Source organism: Acomys russatus, chromosome 28, assembly GCF_903995435.1.
Source record: "Acomys russatus chromosome 28, mAcoRus1.1, whole genome shotgun sequence".
NCBI classification, from domain to species: domain Eukaryota; kingdom Metazoa; phylum Chordata; class Mammalia; order Rodentia; family Muridae; genus Acomys; species Acomys russatus.
In genome coordinates, this window is record NC_067164.1 from 19,428,228 (window position 1) to 19,446,181 (window position 17,954).

At 40.1% G+C, this 17,954-nt stretch overlaps 1 protein-coding gene across 1 annotated transcript in view; it reads left to right on the top strand.

The window, feature by feature from the left end:
* The window catches only part of Mrpl1 (mitochondrial ribosomal protein L1), a 53,360-nt gene extending 35,677 nt beyond the window's left edge, over positions 1-17,683 (top strand). The window contains exons 8-9 of the mRNA XM_051170180.1: positions 16,310-16,391; positions 17,535-17,683. Coding sequence (XP_051026137.1) covers positions 16,310-16,391; positions 17,535-17,641 — 189 coding nt within the window. The 3' untranslated portion in view covers positions 17,642-17,683. The remainder of the gene's footprint in view (positions 1-16,309; positions 16,392-17,534) is intronic.
* Positions 17,684-17,954: the final 271 nt, after the last annotated feature.

The following is a 17,954-nucleotide window of genomic DNA, read 5'->3' on the forward strand; positions in this document are numbered from 1 at the left end:
CACACGCTACACACGTGCACACACAAACATAGAAAGAACCTAAAGTAGTCAGAACAGCTTAGAATTAAGAACAAAGCTGACGATTTACAGAATTTGCTGGTCGTGTTCACACGTCTTTAATCCCAACACTCAGGAGGCCAGTGGATCCCTGTGAGCTTCAGGTAAGCCAGGCTGCAGAATGATAACATCTCAAATAACAAATTGAATTTACTTAAAAAGCTCTTTTGACATTATGGTATTGATATTAAGAAATAAAACAATAGAAAGAATAGAGAGTTGAAAAAGATAGAAGTGTGTGAACAACTGATTTTCAGTCAACTAAAACACTTTGAGTGGATAAACCGTACTTTTCCCAAGGAAAGTCACTGAAACATTTGGATAGTTGTCTGCAGTAAATCACCATCAACCTCATATCAAGGCACATATAATGCCTCAATGTGTATAAAAATGCTAAATGCAAACATTTAAATATGAACCCTAATATTGATTGCTTTAGAAGAAAAAGTTGGGTTATGAAATGATTTTTTTAAAGATGTGACATCAAAAATGTGACTCATAGAAGAACTTGATATGTGGTTCTGTAGAGAAACTGAAAACTCCCGACCTTTAAAAGACAAAGGAAAGAAAATGCAAAGACTATGGATTGTAAAATAAAATTGCAAATCATGTCTGGTAAGTCCTGAATACATAAAAAAGCTTTCTATACTCAGTAAACTACCCACTACTTTTACATTGGCAGGAAATTTGAACACTTAAAAGAGATAGGACAGATGAAAAACAAAACATGAAGTATCTTTAGTCATCAGGGCAGTATAAGTTAAAGCACATATCTACTGGATGAATGAAACTGCTCCCCCATGCGGAGCAGACATAGCGGACTGGACCACGCACACACTATTCATGGGAAAATTGTTTTTTTTTAATGATACAGCCTTATTGGCAAGCAGTTTGATACTTTGTGAAGAAGCTGAGCTTCCTTTTATTGCCCAGTTCTGCTATTCCACTTTTAGCCATGTATTTTGAAATGGAAGCATATGTTCAAACAGAGATTCTGAAACAGATATGTTTATAATATTCCCTAGTTAGAAACATTCTAAACATCCATCACAGGATCCATATAAGCAAAAGTAATATATGAACTCCATATATGCTAATGTATGCTGAGTGAAAGAAGCCAGGAAGAGAGAGTATATAATATATGATTCTATTTATATAAAATTCTAGCAAATGTTAGCTAATTTAGATTGATAGACAACTAGAGGTTACCTTGGATACAGAGATGGGAGGGCAGGAAGTAGGAGTTACAAATTGTTTTAAAGATTTTCAACTATTTACTACTATATTTGATTACAAAACAATTTAGTAAAAATTATTTTAATTATCAGAGATAACATTAATATTTTAAAAAAAATCAAACTAATGTAATAGAGTTTTCATGCATGGTGTTATTTTTACTATATGGTTGAGAATACTGAAGATGTGGCTTCTTTCCCCGCCCCCCCATCCTGTATCCTAATGAGAATATGATTTAGAATGAGTGCAGAATAAAGGACACTAGCAGCATCACATAACACATGTCTGGGAGCCTCCTCACTTTGGATAAAAGCAGGGTAGCAATAAAGAATAGCCAGTATGCCAAATTTGCTCATGACTAAGGCTTGTTTTTATATAGTCTGAGAGTTAATAATGGTCTTTTCAGTGTTAGACAGTTACACAAAGAAATAGAAATTGGTTGTAGCCTGCTAAACCGAAAATACTTTTTTGTTTTGTTACAGAAAAAAATTCTGACTTCCATCTAGAAAGATGTTTTTATTTATTAGGTGTGATGGGTGTGAGAGGAGGGAATTTATTTTGTTTCTATTAGCTGGAATGAGGCTATGTCATGAGCTCAGCCATCTTAATGCCCCTTGTAAGGATCTGGAGAGGTCCGCAGGGGCACACTGCTCCAAGAGCCAGGTCTAGAACTGTCACGTGGAGTGCAGCTTGAGTAGTTTAAATTAGTTTTAACTAGTTTTTCTTCTGTATCAAAGTGATAAATACAACCAGCTGAATGCCTTGTCTTTACTCTCTTACAGGTTAGTGTCATAGTTATATTTTCTTACAGGGTAGTGTCATAAACTCAGCCTCTCCTCCCTGAGCTGTGTGAGTGGTTTCATAGCTGTCCTGTGATCACCACCTATTTATGCCTTGGCATAAAGCTTACTTGGTTGGAAATAAAAATACCACAATTCAGGAGAAGGTCTTAAGGCATAACACTAGAAAGAAAGTGCTACAGGGGAAAAAAACAGGAATTCCCGAGCCAACCCATGGACACGTGTATTTTTTTTTATCCTGGCAGTATTTAGGTATACAACATAAATACCCTCTTATAAAATTAATTTTTATGTTACTGTGCCACACAACGCTGTCCTGTAACTTTTTTGGTATGGCTGAAAGTACCAGTTGCCACTTCCTTAGTGGTGTTGGGGACCAACCCATACTGTGTTCTTTTTTAATACCTGTATTGGTATTTTCCATTATGCACCATAACCAGTTCCTGTTGGTGGGCCTTTCATGTGTCTTCAGTATTTGCTATATGGATGACACTGTTATGAAATTCTTGCAAACAAATGTTGCCAAAATTTCTTGAAGTGTAGCATATGCACATAAGATGTTATAATTGTTCCATATAGTGATCTGGAATGCACACACTAAATAATATAAGCCATACAACAATGCAGTTGCACTTCTTTTCTTTTTCTCATGGCTGTTGGATATTAACAGACTTAAACATTTGTGCCAGTTTTGTAGGTTATGTGTGATTGATATGGGTATAAATTCATGTTTGTCTTTATCTTTAAAAATACAAGGCATAACTTATCATATAGTCTCAAAAAAATAAAATCACCCCCACGCACACACAGTGTACAAGCAAAACCCAATTTTCTAGCCTTTCTAGAATAAACGACACTGTATTTTATTTTAAAAAAATATAGCTTGTATAAAAAAAATGTTTTAAATAAATTAACATGTCTTTGCTTCCCTGGTCAGAAAGCTACCAAATCATACTCAAATGTTAGTTTGCCTCACAATTAAAGTTCAAATTTACTTAAAGAGTTACTCTACAGCACTGTGGAAAATAGACCAGGCATTCAATAATCTAGCAAGTAACAATTAAGGAAAAAGACACTTGAATACATGTTCTATGTATTAGTTACTTGTTAACTCTCACATTTATAATGAGCAGATGGCTTATCATTAATAGTAACTGGTCATTGCTTTTTTTTTTTTTTTTTTAGAAGATACCAGATAAGTAAAATAGTCACATATACTTTTAAACTCTGCTTTATTCTTTGACATGTTTATGCATGTACATAATAACCTTGATTATATTCCTCCCCTTCTCACTCCCCCAGGTCTTCCCCGCTCAGCTTCATGTTCTTTCTTTCCCCTTCTAAATAACATACTGAGCCCCATGTGCACTTTTAATCGCTGAAAGGTCTACTTGAGGATAGCTACATGACTTCTTTTCTTCAGTCTATGTTTTTGGCATCTTTGTGGAATATTAAATGGCAGAAATTATGTATACTCATGTTTTGGTCTTTAGTCCTGTATTATTTGGTCTGTGTTTATGCCAATGTCATATTGTTTTTATTACAGTCAACCTCTAATTTCTTTACAAATGTGAGTTTCCACACAAATGCAATTTTTAATAAGATTTTTCACTGGACTGTTTTCTAACATAGAAGATCAGAATATTCATGTTTGTTACATTTATCTCAGACTACCGGCAATTCTTTAGAAAGAACCCCTACTCACAACATTTCAGATAATGGAGTAAAATGAAACACCCTACATTTCTTGGAATCTGTTGCTTTATAAAACCTTAACGCTAGTGAATTTCTTTCTGTTCCAAAAGGAGACTGCTGAGCAGAGAGAATTCTTCACCTGGGTGTGCTTTGAGCAAGAAGTTGATATGCAGATTCAGGGAGTCTGGCTTCTGTTAGGAGCACATATTATGTTATGTCCAAAACTAACTTTATTCCCTCCCTGTTGTTTTGCTCTCATCCCTCCATTATGCCTGTTTTCCTTCCATTCCTCTCATGTGTTAGTAGCTCAGGAATACTAGTACAGATAAAAGGACCTTTTTAGTGGCCGCTACGTGGGCTGGTGCCACTTTGATTCTTTGGCCCTTCAGTGTTTGCTCCTTCCCCCACCACAAAGCACACAGAGCTATCCATCAATTCTCCTGAGTTTTAACAACTTCCTAACTGTGGGTACAGTATGCTGAGACTATCGATACTACATAAAATATGTGTGTGCTTAAGCAGCAGCAGCAGGGGTGGTGGTGGTGGTGTGAGTGTGTGTGTGGTGTGTGAGTGTGTGTGTGTAGTGTGTGTGCGTGTAGTGTGTGTGGTGTGTGAGTGTGTGTGTGTGTAGTGTGTGTGGTGTGTGAGTGTGTGGTGTGTGTGTGTAGTGTGTGTGGTGTGTGAGTGTGTGGTGTGTGTGTGTGTAGTGTGTGTGGTGTGTGAGTGTGTGGTGTGTGAGTGTGTGGTGTGTGAGTGTGTGGTGTGTGTGCGTGTAGTGTGTGTGGTGTGTGAGTGTGTGGTGTGTGAGTGTGTGTGCGTGTAGTGTGTGTGGTATGTGAGTGTGTGGTGTGTGTGCGTGTAGTGTGTGTGGTATGTGAGTGTGTGGTGTGTGTGCGTGTAGTGTGTGTGGTGTGTGAGTGTGTGGTGTGTGAGTGTGTGTGCGTGTAGTGTGTGTGTATGTGAGTGTGTGGGTGTGTGCGTGTAGTGTGTGGTGTGGTGTGTGGTGGTGTGTGTGTAGTGTGTGTGGTGTGTGAGTGTGTGGTGTGTGTGTGTGTAGTGTGTGTGGTGTGTGAGTGTGTGGTGTGTGAGTGTGTGGTGTGTGAGTGTGTGGTGTGTGTGGTGTGTGAGTGTGTGGTGTGTGTGTGTGTAGTGTGTGTGGTGTGTGAGTGTGTGGTGTGTGTGTGTAGTGTGTGTGGTGTGTGAGTGTGTGGTGTGTGTGTGTAGGTGTGTGGTGTGTGAGTGTTGGTGTGTGTGTGTAGTGTGTGTGGTGTGTGAGTGTGTGGTGTGGTGTGTGTAGTGTGTGTGTGTGTGAGTGTGTGGTGTGTGTGTGTAGTGGTGTGGTGTGTGAGTGTGTGGTGTGTGAGTGTGTGGTGTGTGAGTGGTGTGTGGTGTGTGTGCGTGTAGTGTGTGTGTGGGTGTGGTGTGTGTGTGTGTGTGTGAGTGTGTGTGCGTGTAGTGTGTGTGGTATGTGGTGGTGGTGTGTGTGTGTGCGTGTAGTGTGTGTGGTATGTGAGTGTGTGGTGTGTGTGCGTGTAGTGTGTGTGGTGTGTGAGTGTGTGGTGTGTGAGTGTGTGTGTGTGTAGTGTGTGTGGTGTGTGAGTGTGTGGTGTGTGTGTGTGTAGTGTGTGTGGTGTGTGAGTGTGTGGTGTGTGTGTGTGTAGTGTGTGTGGTGTGTGAGTGTGTGGTGTGTGAGTGTGTGTGTGGTGTATGTGTGGTATGTGTGTTGTGTGTGGTATGTATGCATGTGTGGTGTGTTATTCAGATGGGTTTGGTTAGGAAAGGCATCCATCCCTCAGAGGTGGCATTTTCATGGAAGCTGATTTAAAAGAGGAGATTATGAAGTCATGGGAAAAGGTGTTCTTGGGTGAGGGAACAGATATGAAGGCTCTGAGGAAGAAAAGGCTTGGGTGATACAGAATCCATAAAGGAGACGTGCTCAGATGTTCTGAGAAGCTATTTAGGACACAAAGCAAGGAACTGTTTTGACACTGGAGTTGTGAATATGTTTAGGATATGTCCCCAGACAGTTCTATATAGTAAAAGCCTTGGCTCTTAATAGGAAATGCTCAGTAAACCTCAGTGAATGCCTTTGGGACTACAGTAGACCGTAGAATGCATGCAGAGTATTTGTACACGCATTTCTCTTGACCAAGTGGTTGTGTTAGCCATTAACTTACTACATACTGCATGCCTACTGTATATCAGTGTTTACACAATAGAGGCAAATTCATCAATAAAATAGATTAAAAAAACCCTCTGTCTTTATAGTATGTAGGTCCCATAACTAATCCTCACATGCATATTCCATATATGTGGAATGTATGACCCTCACTATGGCCCCCCAAGTGCATGTCCCATATATTTAGAACGTATGAACCTTGACTGTGGCCCCCATACGCATATCACATATAGGAAAGGCTGAGAGGTTCCTTTTCCTTTCCCCTGTACCCTTTCCCTTTGTCTTTAGTTCTCAAGATGGGTAGCGAGGCCTCATCCTCTGGCTCAGAGGAGACTAAAAGAACCAGCTTTATACTGGCTCTCTTTGTAACTTTTATCTCCAGAGAAGAGATAGTTGCTCTTTCTGGTACTCTGAGAATTATTTGACATTAAATATAATTGTTATAATTTATAAATTTTTGTATTTATTTTAGCTCTATATTATTTAGCTTTATATTAAATTTAGCTTTCTTCTTCTCAATCATTTTTTTCACTTTTAATAACCTTCTGAATTTTGTCTACTTTTTTCCACTTGTACTGTTCTCTTTTCTGGTTGTCCAACAGCATGCTAAAAAGACATGAAAGAATTAAATTTATGGGGAAATGCATGTGAAAGAGTATAAAGTTTGTATTACTTCATAGTTTACAGTAGATCTTGCCTTCTGGGTGATGTGCCATTTAGCCAGCTTTGATTACAGTGACGCCATGCCTGTTTACTCCTGTAGCAAGTCACAGTTTTCCATTGTTTTCTTATATCGCTAGACAGATTCTTACTAGTGGACTACAGTTGAGTTAAGTTGGGGATCTGAAGATGGCTCAGTTGGTAAACATTTTCTGTACAGGCATGAAGACCTGAGTTTAGTTCCCCAGTACCATAGAGCCGACTGACATAGTGATGCATGCCTGTAATTGTAGTGCAGGGAGCTGGAGACTCTGGTGACTCCTGGGGCTCTGGCTACCTTGTCTTGCCAAAGTGTTGAACTTCAGGCTCAGGATTAAAAGAGACAGTCAACATTGACTGCCTCCACACAGAAGCCCATATGTACACACACCCCTGAACATATACGCACATATGCACATAAAATTGTCTATAATAGAAAATAAAATATTATTAAGAAATTACCTGAGCTGGGCATGCTGGTGCATGCCTGTAATCCCATGCTTAGATGGTCGATGGAGGAGAATCAGAGGCTTCTGCACGGCCAAAGCTACAGAATGAAGCTCGGCCTCAAAAAATTGAAAAGAACAAAAGGAAAGGATTTTAAAAATATGAATGCAATTGTGTTTTTACTGCAAAAGTTATATTTATTTGATTTATTGTTATAGAATTAGTAATCAAATCTAGAATATTTAAGAATAAATTGCAAAAACTTTATTAGAAATGGATGAAATTATGAAGAATATGCTTTTAATGTATTTATATAATGGATTATAATCAAACCTAAGCTTGTTTTCTGTGAAAAAAGAAAGAGGGCAGACGACTGAAATCTGTTTACCCAGAGGATGTCGAGCCCTGGTTTAACTAGTATATGTCTTGTCTGAGTTTCAAATGTATCTGGAGCTTTGAACTGTGTAGTATAGAGGTAGCACCTTTGATGTGCTATTTTTTACTTTCTTTTTAAAGCAAAAGACATGTTTGAAGTTGTAGACATGATCTGTTCATGGGCATTGCTCTGCTTGTTTATATAATAGTGAGATGTCTTGAGGCAAGAACATTCTTGTTCTGGCATCTGATAAAAGCTGAAGTGTACTATAACAAAAATAAACAAGTGTAAGGTAGGGACATAAACACGGTCAGATCTCCTATTGAAACGAGAGCTCTCAGGGCAGTGAACTGGTTAAACAGGAAAAGTTAACGTGTTGGAGTTCAGTTCAACACAGTGTGAATGTTGTAGGATTTGGAATTTGAAGGTTTATTTTTACAGAAACTAGGTCCATACATTAAACTAGCAGATAGATAGCAAGGAATATTGTTTGTCAGATACAATCAGTGTCTCAGTGAAAGGGAGCAAGCCATTGGCTCACAGGTCACTGCCACATCCTCTTCTTTCCCCTCACTCTCTCTGGCCAATTAGCTTTTCCTTGTACTGTTTTTAGTGGAGTACAGTGTATGCATCATAAATGAGATTATAAAGAGAAGAAAATGTATCCTAGAATGTAAAGTACAGGAGGCAGAGCATGTCGGCAGTAGATCTGAGCTCTCCAAGGGTGTGCTGCTAAGACAGAGGAGAGGCTATATTCCCCTAAGATGCCGGCATCCACTTTGGGTAGTCACAGCTCTCGTAACTTCAGCTCTCGGGGAGCTAATGCTTCTCGTCTGCAGGAGCGCCCCTACTCATGTGCACATAGCCGCACAGCCACACAAATTGATGCATAACCTAAAAAATAAAACAATCTAAAAAGTGGTCTCTTAACAAATTCAAAAATAATAATCATATATGACCCTTAAAACTGAAGGTCTGGGACTGAAATATGATCCAGCCCTTTACTGAAAAAGCTTGCCACCCCAAAATATTAGGTACGTGCACATAAGCCTGCGAGGGTCTCATCTTGTAGTACACACTGCCTTTCCCACTGGGTGCAGCTACGAGGACACCTGGACAGTGAGTGCTGCGTGCACAGGAGCAGTTTGGAGGAGCACCAAGCTGACAGTGGCCTTCCTTGTCTCCTCCCATGCCTGTCAGGCCAGCTCTCAGCAGAGCCTGACTCCAGGCAGTGGACATGAGTGTGGCCTAAGCTTATACGAACTCCTGAAGATAAAAATGGGGACTACAGATGAAAGACCCCCTCCCCCCTCCCAAAAAAAAAAAAAGAAAAAAGAAGAAAAAGGAGAGCTTGTGGGACAATGACAAAAGATGGAAGTTTCCTGTCAGTGGGGTCCCAGAAGGAAAGGAGGAAGCATCTCGAAGAAATTAACATGATTATGGAGTAGTAAGAGCGCCTGTGCTGGGCTCACAGCAGAGGGCAGCCACTCTGGAGAGCAGCGTGGCGCTGTGTTCCAGAGCCAGCCACGTGCAGGCAGTGCTGCACAGCTGGTCTCCACAGGGGTTTACCCACAGAAATAAGCCTTCTAAAATGAGCGCAAAACTCAGTTCACAGATATCTTAACACTAACCTGAAATACTTAACAACCAGCAGGATTTATTTGTTTGTTTGTTTTTAACAAGTTAGGAGTGTTTGGAGACTTTACTAGATGAGTTTCCGTAACCTGAAGATCTAGAATGTTCCAAAATGCAAAATGGAAAGCATCATCATTTTGTGCTCCAAGGTTTCTAATCTCTTAGCTGGGTGTGAAGGTGTCTGACCTGCAATCCTAGCGCTCAAGAGACAGCGCTGTGCAAGAGTCTCTGAGAGCCGAAGGCCAGCCTAGGCCACATGCTGAGTCCATGGCTGCTGTGCATGTCTGTCTCTGTCTCAAAAGGAGAATGTATTTTATTTTACTGTTTTTGAGACAGAGTCTTTTGTATGTAGTCAGAGTGGCCTAAAAACAACTTTTCATCTGAAATTGTTTATGAGCTCCTGTTTCTCTCTCCTGCTTCCATCTTGTGAATGCTGGGACTCACCCTTGTGAGAGAGGGACCGCCATGATGGGTTTAGGTAGGGCCTCAGATTTCATTCATGGCCTTGTGTATGATTGTTGAGACTTACCTCCACCACTGAGCTACAAACCCAGCTCCACACTTGAGGTTTTATGATCAGCGGTGCTCAGCCTGTAACTGTAAACCCATGTCCTGTTGAGATGGACTAAAACCTTCAGGTAATTTCATACAGTACAACACTATTCAGTAATCAAAAGTTAGAAACTGTTGGTATACACAAACATTCAGATAAATCTCAAAAGCTTACATGACAGATACAAAAAAATACAAACAAAAAAAGAAGAGTAAATTTGATTTTATAAAGATTAATGCTTGGCACTACCAGCTTAGTGCAAAGGAGAAAGTATTTGCAACCTCCATGTATACAGTGTTTGTCTCTAAAACATATAGAGAAAAATTCGCAACTAAATAATAGAGTTCTAAGTGACTCCATTTTAAAGTGAGCTATATAAATGACCAAAGCCAATGAAGACACATTCAGGCTATCAGGAAAGTACTGGTTAAAATCACAGTGGGACACCAATTCACCACTTTTAGGATAGCTATTGTTAGTGTATGTGTGTGTTTAAGTGTGTAAAATAAATGGTGAAAATGTATAGAAACTGCAAGTCTTCCATGTTGCTAGTGAGAATTGAGAATTTGAAATGCTTCAATCACTACCAAAATGATAAGTCAGTTCCTTGAACGGCTACATAGAATTAGCACATTATGCACTTCTGATTCTAGAAATGTGGTCATAGGAGAGAAACTGTGTGTATGAGACCAGGTGAGGATGGAAGCTGCTGTGTGGGTTCTTGGAACAGAACCAAGCTCCTCTGAAGGACAAGTGCTTTTAATTGCTGAGCTACCTCTGTAGCCCCTGAGTTTTATGATTTCAAATACTGAATAAAAGCCAGTTGTTTGTTGTGGGAATATATGTATATAGGAAGGTATTTAGAAAATTATCGCCTAGGCAAGAATACAAAGAAAACTCAAAATTCCTGTGATCAATGGTAACAAACACTTTAACACTTTTCATTATTGTCCTTTCTCCATGCATGCACTATTTTGGTTTCTGTATTCCTGTTACGTACTGAGTTTGGTATCCTTAACACTGTGGCTTAAGCTCTTTTCTATGTCATAAAAATTCTTGCATAGAATTTTAGTAGCTGTTTTATTGTCTCTTATGATAGATATATCATAATTTATTCAGCCTTACTCATTTTGTTGGGTACTAGATTGCTGCTAATGTCTCCTTGCTATGAAATTGCCTCTATGAACATAAATTTTCATTTCTCATACACACAGAACATATTCTGTGTCTGTGTACAAATGAGTAGTTTATTGAAAAGAAGTCTGCATTTACTGAAATGAAAACGTGAAATATTTTTCCCATTCACTGCTTCCAGCTGTGTTCAGGACAACTTCCTCTCTTTAGGCACAAGCAGCCATCAAGGCTCTAATGGCTGTTACTAGCTGAAAGAGCAGTTAGTCCAGGCTCAAATGCCGGTCTAATGCCAGGCTTCTGTGATGTTAGTGACCTGAAATAGGGAGTTCCTGGGTTCTCAGCCTTCTCCTGGAGTACATGGGCCTAAGCTCCCTTTGGCTACAGTGCCTCTTTCAGGCCTAATTCCTCTGGGCTCTGGGTATAGCTAGACCTGGCAGAGTGTGTGAAGGGGAAGGCTGGAGCCTTCTGTGTACCTGGGAGTATTTACTGTTGGATTGTCGGTGCTTTCTGAACATCTCTTAATGGTTTGAAGTCCACATATCACATGCTACCAGCAGCGTCCTCTTCTTGCAGGGGTCCCCAATCTCTACAAGTGAGGTGTCTGGAGCCTTAGCCATCTCTCCTGGCTTCTGATTCTACTTGGAATTGATAGAGAAGACAGTAGGGCGGCCTTAACTATTGGTATATTTCTTAAATGTAGAACGTATGATACTACATTTCTATTTTTGTTTCTAGATTTGGGCCCTGTCATCAACCCCAAAGAACCTGTTTTAAATGCATGCATAAAATTTATAACAGCTGTTGAAACTGTTGCTAGGAATTTTTTCTACTGTCATTTTTAAATTGCAATGCAATTCTTAGCCAAACAAAACATATTTTGCTTCATCTACAAAACAGACACATAATAATAAACTAAAAGTCTACTGGATAAAAAGCCTAAAAAGTGTTCTAAAAATATAAATTAAAAATTAGTCTAGTGTTCTTTTAAATAAAACGACACAAACAAAACTCTTTCTTGCTCTGGAAGAAAGCAATGGTCGCTTTTGCTCAATCACTTCTTCAGTGTCTCTCAGTTCTGTGGTCAGTGCCATAGACCAGCAAAGTGGACTCTGGGCAAAGCCCAGCTCTCCACCTGTTTCTATATGGAAAGTTTTGTTGGGACACAGCTGCACTCATTTATGTATTGTTTTAACTTCTGTTCTGCCCCAGAAGCAGCCCTGGGCAGTTGTAACAGAGCCCATATGGCCTACAAAGCCGTACATATTTACTGTCTTACCATTTACAGAGAGAGTACGCCAAGTCTGGTTTTTTATATGCGTCCTCCAGAATTCCTTCTAAAGCAGATAAGGTATGTGACTCATTTGCTTAGCAGTATTAAATTCCCACTCACTGTTGGTAAGATAAATCCCAAAGTCTTTGATTTGAACTCTCCTTGCAAGCAATCTCAAACCACTGTATTAATATCTAATTCTCTATTTCCTAACTTTTCCACGTATAGCCTGAAGACCAGTTTTAACGTTTGGCCCTTGGACTTACTTTGGGTTTTTGTTTTGTTTTGTTTTGTTTTTTGTTTTTTGAGACAGGGTTTCTCTGTGTAGTCTTGGCTGTCCTGGACTCATTCTATAGACCAGGCTGGCCTCGAACTCACAGTGATCCACCTGCCTCTGCCTCCCGAGTGCTGGGATTAAAGGCGTGCACTACCACGCCCAGACTTACTTTGTTGAGCCCAAATAGTGGTTTCTTTGGGTTTGCTGGAGTTTTAAAGCTAGAAACTATCTCTCACATGCAAGTCCAAGTTGGTACTTGTTGTTGACAAATAAAGACTTGGAGTGGCAGCAGTCCCACAGCTCTTGTGTTAAGTGTTAGCTTGTGCCTTTAGAATGACAGTCCTCCACTTCTGCACACCCTGAATTAAGTGGCATGAACATCAGCGCTTATACCCACTCTTCAGTCATGTTGGCCTCTAGATCTTGTCACGTGATCCACCTCCTGTCGGTCCCTCTGCCTAGAGCATCCCTTTTGTCCTTCAAAACTCCTCATCCATTAAGACTCAGCTTTGTTGTGATGTATATCAGTCACATCTTCCTCTCTGCCCTTGTGGTACTTACTCACCTAATTAGGGAGACACATAGTGACTGAACTGTAAGTCCCTTTTCAGCGCCATTTGTATCCTTGTCACCTCCTGTTCCTACTTCCTAGCATGGTGCTTGACAAGAGTGGAGGCTACATGAATTCTCTCAATTGTATGGTGATAACATCGGAACAGTTGGAAGACAGTAAAGGATGGATGAGACAGACTTAATACTGTCCCTCTTAAATGCACGGTCTTTTCCTTTGGGTGCTGCACACGTAGTTCCCTATTCCCTCCTTGGCTTACAGCAGACTCATCTGCTTTGCAGATCACTAGCACATGATAACCGTGCTGGGATCACAAGCCAATAAGTGATGGGGTTGAGGGGGTTTTCCTCAATACTTGCCTGCCATATAGACTAAGACATGTGGCTTCGGGGCCCCCTTCACATGTGTGTGCTTGTGGTGTTTGGTTTTACTTTGTTTTTGAAACTGGGGCTCCACTACGTAGTATAGGATGGCCTAGAATCCCTGTGTAGGACAAACTAATGATGCTGTAGCCTCAGCCTCCCCAGGGCTGGCACTGTGTAATGTGCCTTCAATCCTGACTTGTACATACTCTTGGATAAAATGATTGGTTTCTTGAGTCTCAGGGATAATAATAATCATATGTTTCATAGAGTTCTTAGAAGAAATGAATGAGTCTCTCTATGTAGAGGCTTAAGAGCTTAACCCAAAGTAAGATCCCGTTCACTGGAGTTAAGCAATCAATTACTGTTCTAACAGCTTTACTGTAGAAACATGTATCAACCTTCCTTTCCTCAGTTTACCCTGTCAGGGGTCACAGAAAGCAAAAGCGTTCTGTTAAGCCACACTTGATTTAATTTTACAGTATTGTATGTGGAGGGGTTTGGGAGGTCAGATGGTTAAAAGTGCTTAGCTAAGGCATTGGTCCCCTGCAGTTCCCAGTTACAGGTGATCAGTCACCTGAAGACTACAGATTGTTGTCAGAACTGCAGTATAACATTTTAGTCACAGAAGCTGGCCACTCTAAAAATACTTATTCCTACTTTATATTTGGGTAGGCTTTTGTACAACATGTCTGCAGTGCTCCGGAGGCCAGAAGGGCATCAGATTCCCTGACCTGTGGTCACAGCTGCATGTACACCACCATGTGGGTGCTGGGAATTGAAGCTGGGTCCTCTGGAAGAGTGGCCAGTGCTTTAACTGCTAAGCTACTTTTAAGTGAAAATGCAGCCAAACTTTTGTTTGATTTTGTTCCCTTTTGTTTAAGGTGCATTAAAAATCTATAAATTTTATTATACTTACTTATGTATTATATGTGTGTGTTTGTGTATGTGCACATGCACAAACATGCCACAGCATACTTGTGGAGGTCATAGAACAGTATGTTGGAGTCAGCTTTCTTCTTCTTCAATGTGGGATCTGGGGATTGGACTCAGGTCATTAGATTTGGGGGTTAAGTGTCTATCTGCTGAGTCATCTCACAGACCCAGATTTGTAGCATACATGGAGAGAGAGAAGGAGAGGAGAAGCTACATGGATGCAACACACTGTGAAATAATCAGATAATAAATAACTGGTCATAATACTTTCAAATGGGATATTAAATTAGTTAAAAATTATACCATCTTAATTTCCCTGTAAAATGTAGAATGGTCATATACCTCACTGTAGTGCTTATATCATGACGTGATGACTCTAGACAGCATCACAAAAACACTATTCAGTATGTTTTCACCAGAAAGGCATCAGCATACATCAAGGAGCTTTTCAGATTGGCGTGCTATCGTTTCCCTTAGCAGGATTTAGGTACCTAATACATTTATACTGTAGCTATATTCATTCAGTCTTTACTCATTAAAAAAATAAGTTCAGAGGGCTGGAGAGCTGGCTCAGCGGTAAGAGGTCCTGAGTTCAATTCCCAGCAACCACATGGTGGTTCACAACCATCTATAATGTGATCTAATGTGCACTGTATACATAATAAATAAATAAATCTTTAAAAATAATAAGTTGACCTCTAAAAGGTTTCACAGAGGTAAAACTGCCTTAAACTCAATGATATACATTGGTATCAGGTATGATACTGTATGCTTTCTATTGCCTTAAAAGTGCTTTATGTAAAACTGTCACTCTGGAAAACTGCTTATGATTTTTGTTCTTTTAAAGATACATACTATTTACTTACAGTGTGTGCCATGTGTATGTGGAACATTTTGTTCTTTTGTCTGTGATAATTTTTAGCCCAGAGACTTTGCTTTATACACACAAATTTAAAAAGACTGAAAACTGAGCCAGCAAAATGGGGCGTCAAAGCTTTTCTTGTCTAGTGATTCACTTCAAAAACTAGAAACTGAAAGCCTCTCAGAGAGTGACTCTGAGGAGTAGTGTAAAGTCACCGTTCTGAACAGACTCTGTCTTTAGTTTGCTCATATCACACGTAGAGTACAGTAACGGGCTGTAGTGGAAGGATTATGCATTGTTTAAAGCTCACTTTTGTGTGTTTTGTTTTTAAATTTTTTATTCTCTGTAAGAGGTAGAAATAGTTTTTGCCACTGCAATCCATAATCCTACAAAATATCCAGACAAGCTTAGTCAAGTGAGTCTCACACTGGCCCAGGGGTCCTGTTTCTTCGGAAGTCTTTCTTCTCTCGTCACTTTTTTTCTTAAGTCAGAAATCCCCGAAGACCCTGAAAGCAGAGGTTCCAGTTTTTTGTGTACTGGTAGGCATTTTTCTTGAGCAAGTTTTCATGATCTACAAAGTTTAAGAGTATATTTTGTATGCTATAAATAGTATAACACATAGTCCTCACACCTGTTGTCACACCTGTTGTCACACCTGTTGTCACACCTGTCGTCACATGTCTATAGCTCTGGCACTGGGGAGACAGAGACAGGAGGACCCCTGGAGCTTGCTGGCCAGCCAGCCTAGCCAAACTGATGAGCTTCATGTTCATCAAGAGGCTTGTTTCAAAGAGCAAGATGGAGCACAGTGGAGGAGGACGTCCAACACTGACCGCTGGCTTCCACTCACACGTGTGCACAGATGCACTACACGCCACCCCCCTCCACACACACACGTGAGTAAGAGAGAAGTCCCTAGTTGAGGGATGAGTGAATTGTATGTGTCTTTGTGATGTATTTGGGGGAATTACTTGAAAATTGTAGATCCTCATAGGAAACTTAAAAATGGCTCACTATGGTACATTCTATAAAGCAACTCTTGATATATAAATATATGAAGGTGTGTAAATTCTTCTAAAAGGCTTACAGAGTTCTTGTTTGCTTTTATAGTAGAGTTTCTTAATATGTCATTGCATTAGGTAAATACATGAAACAGACTGTCTAGAATACAAGCGGATGCAGTTACTAAATTGTGATGTCTGTGTGTCCATTTCTTTCAGTTGGATATGCCAAGTGACCAGTTAGCTGCCAATCTTCAAGCAATTATAAAGGAGGTCTGTAAACACAGACCACTGGATCTGGGTGAGTAGCTTGGGAGAGCAGGCTTTCTAGAACCCCAGTGATACTTCACAAATATGAAATATTACGACAAAGAGTTAATGTACAAGTACTATAGCCACAGTGTTTCCAGGGATTATTTAAGTAAGATAAAATTTCCCCCCAAAGGATTTTTAATTACCCTATTTATGAGCCATAAGGTTTTAGAATAGGACTTCTTTATCAGTAACAAAGAATATGCCCCAAGCTTTTGTATATTTGCATATTATTTCTACTGCTAAATATACTAAGGTTTAAAAGAAAACTCATTGCTTTAAAGTACAATGGTGTTAAATTGGGGAGAAAGCCATGTATGAAATAGTAGTTTGAAGCCAGTTGGCCTTCTTAATATTTATTTTATAAGAAAAAGGAGGCGCTTTTGTCATGGGAGGAGGTACCTTTTGCAAGTGGGTGATTTTTGCCATGGGGAGAGTCACTAAGTTGAGCAGTGTGGTGGCTGAAACGCAAGCTACTTCCCTGCCTTTAGCGAGGCCTGTGTTCCTCACACTAAGCACACTGGGTGCCCAGAGGTGAGTAGTGTAATAATCAAGTTAACTAAGACACGCGTCTGAGCTGTGTTTGCCATCTCTGAGAAGTAAACACATTGGTGATTGAATAGCCCACTTGTTAATTCTTTCATCCAGAATATAGCCTTTTCTTCCATAGGAAACTTGGCTCTTCTGAGATAGCTAAAGAAGGATAATGGGCAATAAATTCTCTAAAAATCATGTTTTTCTCTTGCTGCCACTTTAGGTGAAGCCCTTAACTGTTGTTAGGAAGGGTCTTGTAATCTGTGGAGAATTTTATCAGCTGTTTGGTAACTCAGAGTTACCGTGTGTGCTGACTGCTTTTATTTAGAGCGTTTCTGTCCGGTGTGAACGTCACCGCCTGCTCCCTTCACTGTGGGCTTTGTAGTGAACAGATTCCAGGTGCTCATCTCTGGAGGAGAGCAGTGAGTTACCAGTGAGCGTGCGTCTCCAGGAGCACCCTCGTGCAGAGAGTTGTCTGGGATAGCAGCCGAGCGCTCTGCAGGGGAAACTGAGTCCAGCAAGCTTTCTTCCGGCTGTGTGTATCTGACCGCAGGGATCTAAGTGAGGAAGTCACAGTCGGCTCTGGTCTTTGTTCTAGGTCCGTTTGTGGTGCGAGCCTTCCTTCGTAGTTCAACCAGCGAAGGTTTGCTCCTGAAGACCGACTCATTGTTGCCCAAAGAAGCCGAAACCAAAGAAGCTGCCTAGAAGTGTTGTACTGTGAAATTATTGGGGGTGGGATCAAGAAATAACAGAGGAATCTATAAAACTGTATAATTTCTAGTTTGGCTCCTGTGTTTTCTTGTTCAGTACATTTAGAAGTAAATTTTAACACTTTTTAAAAAAACAGTTTCAAAAATAAGGAAAGAAATGTCAGTTTCTAAAAATCTTGTCATGTTTCCTTTGTTTTAATTTTTTGTTGGTGTTGTTTATATTTTTCTACTCTTGGATCCTGTTGCATTTTCTTCCTTAGCGTTAGTGGTCTGTATTTTGGTAGAAGGTAGGCCTAGAAGCAGTTTCT